The 9,219-nt window shown below is 39.4% G+C and overlaps 1 protein-coding gene across 1 annotated transcript; it reads left to right on the top strand.

Moving 5' to 3' along the window:
* The first annotated feature begins 2,457 nt into the window (after positions 1-2,457).
* LOC131201720 (tetraspanin-7-like) lies at positions 2,458-3,195 on the top strand. The gene has a single exon (XM_058189860.1). The coding sequence runs from the start codon at positions 2,458-2,460 to the stop codon at positions 3,193-3,195; it is 738 nt and encodes a 245-aa protein (XP_058045843.1).
* The last annotated feature ends 6,024 nt before the right edge of the window (positions 3,196-9,219 follow it).

Genomic DNA, 9,219 nt, shown 5'->3' with positions numbered 1-9,219 from the left:
TTGAGGATCCCGCCCCTCAGCTGAGATCGGCAGAGCCTTTAAACTTAAAAAAAAAAATTAAAGGCTACTGGGGATCTCACCTGAGTTCCTCATCAGCAGAACCTTAAAAAACATGTTTTCTGTAGAAAACATGTAGAAAAACTCCTTTTAAAAGAGTCTAAGACACTTACCTGATTACTGATTGACCTCATGGCTTTTTTCGCAGCCGGAAAGCCCCAAATTTTATTTTCAGCACCAGACAGAACTAATCTAACAGCCAATCTATTTCATCACTGAGTGATTAATGCTGGCTGGCTTTCCTTGCTGAGGAATTCTGGGAATTGAAGTCCACAAACCTTAATAAAAAAATAAAATATTTATGCAGCTTTCTGAGATTTGGTGTGTTTCTGTAGTGTTTCACTCTAACTACACAAACACACAAAATCTCAGAAAGCTGTATGTGATAGTGTGTGTGTGTGTGTGTGTCAGTTGTGTTGTGCTGTGTATGTGTAAAGTGTGAAAATTGGTTTTTGAGCTTTTTGTGGCTGTGTGAAATGCAGCTGCTTTTACATTGTGTGTGAGTCAGTTGTATTGTGTTGTGTTGTGTGTGTGTAAAGTGTGAAAGTTGGTTTTTGGTACCTTATTATTGTTTTTTTATACTTTGTTTATTATTTTTATTATTTATTGTTATTGGCCACGCCACCCAGCCATCTGACCACCAACCCACACCCACCAATTAAGCCACGCCCACAGTACCGGTAGGGAAAAGTTTTAGATTTCACCCTGGGACTGATGTCAATTTGTTAACCAAAGGGGGCATAGGGAAGCAATTTTGGAAGATTCCATTATTAAGAACTGCTCAAAAATAGATTGTATGTGTTGCTTTTATGCTTTTATGTACTGGATTTATGAAGTGTGGTTTTAAAATGTAATATCGTTCTGCCAGATTTTGTGTCCATTATTAATCTTCTGCCTCAGCTGCAAAATGCTTTCGTTTTATGAGCTTCAATTAAACAAGAATAAATGATCTCTCTTATGCAGTAGATAGATACATTATAGTATGGAGTAAATCAACTGGATGGAAACCTAAATTGTCTGTCATCTCTTCTGGAATCTTGTATCTCTTTCTGTATAAAAGTAGTTGCAAATGAACAAGAGAACTGAATGTTCTCTTGGGGCTTTCTATGTACTTCTAAAAACTTTTCTTAAATTAATGCATAATAAAGGAAACCCTTGCTAAGATTGGTTACAAGGTCCGCATTCCTCTCTCTTAACAGTGCCTTGTATTTTAAAAGGGTTTATGTTTTTCAGATTATGGCATGTCACAAAAATATTTTGAGTACATTTAGAGATGAAAAGCAGAATTCCATGCTGGGGCATTATGCTGCTGGTAAGGGTATATTGAAAAACGATGGACTTCAGCTTTACAGTGGGGAAAAGTATATTTTATTTAAATAAATCTTATATTCTGGGGTGAGGGGATCAAGAGAAGGCACTACTCTCTAACAAGCAGTTTGGTTTCAGAAAAAAATTGTCCCGTAATCTGTAACTCCTACACTGCAGAAACATTTGGACTACACAACTTGACCAGGGTAAAGCAATTTACATAGACTTCTGCAAAGCCTTTGATTCAGTGGTAGAGAGCAAACTACTGTTAAAATTACGCTCTTACGGCATTTCTGGATCACTGCACAAATGGATAGCTGCATTCCTGTCAAACAGGCAACAAGTAGTCAAAATAAAGAGTGCTCTGTCAAACCCTGCACCAGTTAACAGCGGTGTCCCCCTAGGCAGCGTCCTAGGACCCACTCTCTCTCTAAGAGAGCAAGCACTCTCAGCTTGCTAAGTAAATAACTCAGGGCTCTCATGGAAACTGATTTTTTGTGTGGCAGTTCAGTGAGAAGCAATCTTTGATGTTTAGAATCCTGCTAGCATTGGGAAACCAGAGAACCATGACAAACCAATTAGCAACTTGGATATCAAGGTGGGGCTTGTAACAGGAGAAACAAGAACAGGAGCCCTTGAGTGACAATTTGAGAGGCAGGCACTTCTCTGGAGGCAATTTGGTTGAATCAGTCCAGCTACACATTTGACCAGGGAAACGATCCAACTGCGTTTGTGTTGTGCTGATGGCAGACAACTCTACAGACGAACAAGTTTGCATTTTGGATTCTGACCAGGTTGAGCCAGTTACTAGCTCTACTTTTTTTCTACTCTGTGAGAACGGCCCTAAACCATAGCAGCAATACTCAACGGCACATTTTTTTTTCCTAACTGGAACATCTTGCTGTATTATTATCAGCATTCCTCAAGAATCTCTGGTGAGACAACGAAGACTATCCAGTTGACAAGGTGAAGAATAAAGGTGGAGCTTAGGAGCATCTGGTGACAGCATACAAGGAGCACTATCTAGGATCAATAACTGGAAGCACCTAAGCAGCACATTAGAAATCCATCTCTCATCATCCAAAAGGTATCATGGCTCTCCTCAAACTTTTTCTCATGGCTTTCAGCTTTGTCTTCTGGGCAGCAGGTCTAACCATGCTCACCATTGGTATCTGGGCCAAGATTTCATTAGGTACCTACTTGATGTTGTCAACCAATCAATACCCTCCAAATCCTTTCATTTTGTTGGCAGCTGGCATCACTATCATCATATGGGGCTTTCTGGGTTGCTTTAGTGCTGCCACTGAACACCGTTGCCTACTACGCACTTATGGGGGCTTCCAGCTGGCTGTCTTTGCTGCCGGGCTGACAGCAGGGCTGTCTAGCTTGTTTTATCGTGAGAATATTGCTGAGGGTTTCCAGAATGGACTGCGAGAAGCCATAGATTCCTACAGCAAGGATGAGGAAAAAGCAGAGGCCCTGGATTTCATTCAGCGCAACCTGAATTGCTGTGGCATAGAGAGTTACCGTGATTGGTTTTCCTCACCCTGGTCGGTGGAGCAAGAGGCACCTAACCGTTCTGTGCCTCTCAGCTGTTGCAGGACCCGAAAAGGTTGCCTGCATGCTCCACTCCCTTCTGATGCCAGAGGTATTTACCACAACGGCTGCTTCAGCAAAGTGCACGACTTTGTCAGCCACAATATGTTCTACATTGCCTCAGCTGCACTTGGACTGGCCCTCATGCAAGTTGTAGGGATCATCCTTTCTTGCCTCCTGGCAGCACGTGTCCTACCACAGGCAGAATCACCTGGAGGAACCATCCCACACTGAATATGGAGTCCTAGGAGCCTTCCTTCTTCCAAGGCACTGTAGTCTTCTTCCATAAACTTCATTTTTCAGGACCAAATTCACCAACATCTGTTGGATTGTTGCATAACAGACTTTTGTAGACTCCTTTGCTCTATCTAGCATTCCTGATTCGTCAGTGGTTCATTTTCCTTATTCTCCATTCTTTTTATCTTTCTCACCATGGCAAGAAACTACTTCAAATTTTTTCCTTGGTCTCTTTTCTCCTAAGGTGGAACAATGCTATTTTGTCTTCCAGAACTTTTTTTCCCCAATTAGCTTCCTTTTTAACACCTTTAGCAATGGGAATTGGCAGCCCTTCCAATTCAGCTGGAGATTTTTTTGGCTCACTTCACAGATAATTAAACTGTAAAGCTATTCTCAGTTGGATGCCTTTTAAAAGCTACTTTTTTTTATCAACAGTGCTAGAAAGAACAAAACCTCCATATTTTTTCTTGTTTTGTGATAAAAGTTTTCTGGGGAAGGGGAGTGGAGAGAATTGAGACGAAAACACAGATTAAGGTTAGAAGGTAGTCCCAGTATTATGATAGGAATGTGGAGAAGGGGGTTGTAACTTATTATAATTCAATCATAGCATACTGTAATATGTTTCTTGAAAAAACAATGCTACATGCACTTCAATCTAGAAACAGGCATTGTCGCTTCAATAGAGTTTATTCTGAAGGAAATACATAGGATTGCAACCTAAATGGCAATCCTCATGCACTCATGAAAATTGTCTTTGACATCATGTTGTAGGTCTTCATTCAGCAACTGTTCCTCCTTTAAATTGTATTCTGACAAGTAATTTACCCACATTATTTTAAGATGTAGTTATAGGGCTTAAGAGGTTTAAGCTAATTGCTCTAGTCTAGCCTATCTACTTGATACCTACAGTAATATCTTATATATCTAGAATAGAATAGAATAGAATAGAATAGAATAGAATAGAATAGAATAGAATAGAATAGAATTCTTTATTGGCCAAGTGTGATTGGACACACAAGGAATTTGTCTTGGTGCATACGCTTTCGATGTACATAAAAGAAAAGATGCATTCATCAAGAATCACAAGGTACAACACTTACAACACTTAATGATAGTCATAGGGAACAAATAAGCAATCAAATCACATTAGGAAACAGTCAATATATATCTTAAGGATACCAGCAACAAGGTTACAGTACTACAGTCATAACTGGGAGAAGATGGGTGATAGGAACGATGAGAAGAATAATAGTAATGCAGACTTAGTAACTAGTTTCACAGTGTTGAGGGAATGCTTTGTTTAACAGTGTGATGGTGTTTGGAAAAAACTGTTCTTGTGTCTAGTTGTTCTGGTGTGCAGAGCTCTATAGCGTCATTTTGAGGGTAGGAATTGAAACAGTTTATGTCCAGGATGTAAGGGGTCTGTAAATAGCCCTCTTCTTGATTCGTGCAGTATACAGGTCCTCAATGGAAGGCAGGTGGTAGTAATTGTTTTTTCTGCAGTTCTAATTATCCTCTGAAGTCTGTGTCTGTCTTGTTGGGTTGCAGAACCAAACTAGACAGTTATAGAGGTTATAGTTATAGACAGTTATAGACAGATTCCATAATTCCTCTGTAGAACTGTATCCGCAGCTGATATCACCATATATTAAGTACTGTATGTGGCCATCACAGAATTTAAAACCTTGGCCTGTTATTTTTTATTTTTGTTTTAATTAGCAAGCGAACGTATTTCCCTATTTAGTAATGTTATATCGTCAGAGTTTTCTTCACATTTCTTCACAGCCTGTTGCCTTTCCTTGTAAAGTATATTCATCATCATAACTGGATGGACAGAGAAACCTTTTGGTGGCCAGCTACCGTGTTTTCCCGAAAATAAGACCCTGTCTTATTTTTTTTATTTTTTTTGAACCCTGAAATAAGCGCTCGGCTGTATTGCCATGAGCTCAAAAGCCCAATTGGGCTTATTATCAGGGAATGTCTTATTTTGGGAGAAACAGGGTAATAACATGGATAATTTGGCTAACTCATCTTTGGCACATATTTTTTTATTGAGGTTAACTCTTCGAAGTTAAACCTGTTCATATGATATGTCATTTGGAAATGTGGGGTTTTTCTTTCCATAAGAGTAATAAGTAGCTGTGGGCATTAAAATTGCTGATCTTGTCAGAAGTAAATGAAGTTAGATTCTTTTTCCTGACAATTTTCACAAAGAGAAAAACATGTATTATCCTCTAAAGTAAGATCTTGCTAACTAAGCCAGAAAAAGAAAATTTTAATCATTATCCTTTCTCATTTTGTTATTTAAAAGAATTTTTCTGTTCGATTCCGTTTCAATAATTTATCAATGACTGATATGGCTGCATTTATGCCTGGCTTTTCAAGTGGTCTGATTGTCACAGACTTTTGTGTTCTGTTCAATACCCAGGAACTTACTTTTACTCAGGGCTGGCTGAAGAGTTTTGGGAGTTGAAATCTACACATTTTACCAAGTTTGGCCATTTGGCCAAATTTGAAAAAAATATGGTTTAAACAGCTTCAGGATAACAATATTACATTTGTAATCATTAAAATAACTGTCTAATAAAATAACTAAATCTTTCAAATGGTTTAAACTGAAATGATCAAGCTGAAGAAGGAGAGCAAAAAGGTACAGTGGTATAATTCAGTGAAAATATAGCAGATGAGTTGTCTGGTTTTATGTTTCTTGTATGGCTATGAAAAGTAAGTTTAGCTTACAAATACATTTGAAGGAATTATTGTAATATTTATGATATTAAGGTTTGTGTAATTTGTAATTAGTGTGGGCAACTTGCCATGTTATACTCTGTATGTCTAGTAAGTAAATGCCTATTATATAACTGTTCCTAAAACGTTATCATATATGGCCATTTTTTTAAAGCTGCATTTTTCTTTTTATTTCTATATTTCTACAATTGTGTATTTTATGTTGTAACACAAGAAATTATGCACTTTTTAAAGAAATCAGCAATTTTTGCAAAGGGATTCTTTATACCTGGAAAATAAATTCATCCCTGCAAATTGCAACTCTGTTTAAAAATGACTTGCATCCTCCCCCGGCTCTCCATCTCTCTATTTTATGTGTATGTGTGCATCAGTGGTGGGATTCAATTTTTTTTACTACAGGTTCTGGGGGTGTGGCTTGGTAGGCGTGGCATGGGTTAGTGGGTGTGGCAGGGGACAGATACAGTAAAACCTCCATTCCCACTCCACTCCAGGAGAAGGATAGTGTAAAATCCCCATTTCCTCCCGATTAGCTGGGCCTCAGGAGGCAGAGAATAGATGGGGGCAGGGCCAGTCAGAGGTGGTATTTACCGATTCTCTGAACTACTCAAGATTTCCACTAACGGTTCTCCAGAACTGGTCAGAACCTGCTGAAACCCACTTCTGGTGTCCGTGCACATGGGTATGTGTGTTAGATCCTTATTCTTCCTGTCTGGTGAAAGTCTCCAGGAAAAGGACTTGCAGATGGGTCCAGGTGGTTAATACATGGGAGAGGGTATTCCCAGCACCATTTAAAAGACCCTGGTCCAGGGATGAAATGCTCCCGGTTCGGACCGGATCGGCCGATCTGGTAGCAATGGCGGCAGGTGGTTCAGAGAACTGGTAGCAAAAATCCCTGCCCCCACCTCCATGCCCAGCTGAGCCACGCGATCGTCAGAGCCTTTTTTTTAACTTTTAAAAGCGTTTTTTAAAAGGTAAAAGCGTTTTTTAACCAGCTAGATAAAAAATGGATGTAGGTAAAAAATGGGGGGTAGGGGGGTTCATTTGAGAGAGAGAGAGAGAGAGGGAGAGGGAGAGAGAGAAAGAGAGAGAGAGATAAAGAAAAAAGGGAGGGAGGGAGGGAGGGAGGGAGGAAAAAGGAGAGGAAGGAAGGACTACAAACCTGACATTAGATGCAGCTTTGGAGGATAATGCAGGACTGGAAGGGACCTGGAGATCATCTAGTCCAACCCTGCTCCAACAGGACATTATTAGTGAGTTTCTGTCTTTTGATCCCCCAGTCACATAGCCACGCCCAACCAGTCACATGACCACACCCCAAGCTACGCCCACCAAGCCACACCCACAGAACCGGTGGAAAGAAATTTAGATTTCACCACTGCCCTTGTCTGTCTGTCCTCAAGAAATCATTATCGGATCCAACCTGTCTGGGCAGTTTTTGTCCCTTGTCCAATCCTCAGGTCTCTCCTGCACTCCCAGGGTTTTTTCTTTCTTTCTCACATTGTCAGCTGATTTGTTTAATACCTATCTAATACCTCTCTCTCTATATATATATACCTAATATTGCTATGAGTCAACTAAACAGGGGTCTCCTACCTTGGTCCCTTTAAGACTTGTGGACTTCAACTCCCAGAGTTCCTCAGCCAGCTTTGCTGGCTGATGGACTCTGGGAGTTGAAGTCCACAAGTCTTAAAGGGACCAAGGTTGGAGACCTCAGGGCTGGACCAGTGCTGAATCAACCCATTTATAAAAGGAAAAGAAAGGGGCGGGGGCTCCAGCCTCTCAGACCCAAAAGAGGACTGCAGTGTGTGCAAAGGTTATGGACTGGAGTGAAAGAGGTGATTCCTCCAGGAAACTGGCAGAACCAGTCAGAGCAACAGGAGGCCCAGTATGGAGTCTGTCATCACTGGATGGCTTCCCAATGGATATCAACACACTCTACATTGTTCATACATAGTCCTTGAGTTGAAATATTAAGGAAAACAGCTCTTCAAGGGCAAAGCTCCTTAAGCTGTCCTCAAGCTACTTCATCTGTTGGAAGGATACTGAGAAACAGGTGGATGGGAATGTGTGCTCTGGAAAATTTTAATGAGCTGTAATTGTGCTAAAATCCCCAAAGCTTTAACCAAAAACTCTCTACTATTGACCTCACCCCATTCCTAAGAGGTCTATAAGGGGCGTGCATAAGAGCACAAATGTGCCTACCGTTCCTGTCCTATTGTTTCCTTTCATTATATCCAATTAATATAGTTATTACATACTTATGCTCATATATATGCTTATATATTATATAGTTATTTTCATGCTTATGCTTATATATACTGTTGTGACAAATAAAAATAAATAAAAATAAAAAATAAATTTGCTCTAAATAAATGACAATCCATAAGTTGCAAAACTGAGATTGGATAGAGCTTCTTCTTCTCCATCATAAAGTAATATATGCAATATTGTGCTGTTCAGAATTTTTCTTTTCCCGTACCATTTCTTTTACAGTCTCATATTTAGAATTCTTTATTGGCCAAGTATGATTGGACACACAGTGAATTTGTCTTTGGTGCGTATGCTCTCAGTGTACATAAAAAGAAAAGATACATTCGTCAAGAATCATAAGGTACAACACTTAATTATAGTCATAGGGTACAAATAAGCAATCGAATCATACTAGGAAACAATAAATATAATTTATGAGGATACAGCAACAAGTTACAGTCATACAGTCGTAAGTGAGAGGAGATGGGTGATAGGAACGATGAGAAGATAATAGATTAATTTCTGGGTTAAGAGTTACAGTTGACGGAAGTCAAATATTCAGTGGAACTCAGTGTAATTGGTATTAAAGAAAAACTATGCAGAAATAACTTTGCATATTCTCCAACTTATATATATCCAAATGATATACATAACCTTTCCAGAAGCAGTTCATTTACCCAATGATTTCAATGGATCGGCTAAGTATATATTGTAGATGTATATATTGTATATATTGTAGATGTAACAGAATCTCTGGATGCCCTATAGCAAGATGGCATGTTTCTTGGCAATATTTTACTATTTTTCTATTCAGCTAAAAACAAAGCAACTTTCAGTAACTGGTGCAGGCATTTGGGTACTGTGTTGTGCTATTGTAGAATATGATTGGCTCCCGAATGTCACTAACCCATGGTATGCTTTAATGGTCTGGCTGAAGGAGCCATAAAATATGTTGACAGACCACAGCGTGCAAAGCCAAAACTAAATGTACCACATAGTGGGCTACAATGATGTTTGAACCCT

Source organism: Ahaetulla prasina, chromosome 7, assembly GCF_028640845.1.
Source record: "Ahaetulla prasina isolate Xishuangbanna chromosome 7, ASM2864084v1, whole genome shotgun sequence".
Taxonomy (NCBI): Eukaryota; Metazoa; Chordata; class Lepidosauria; order Squamata; family Colubridae; genus Ahaetulla; species Ahaetulla prasina.
This window is presented reverse-complemented; position numbering and strand designations above follow the sequence as displayed.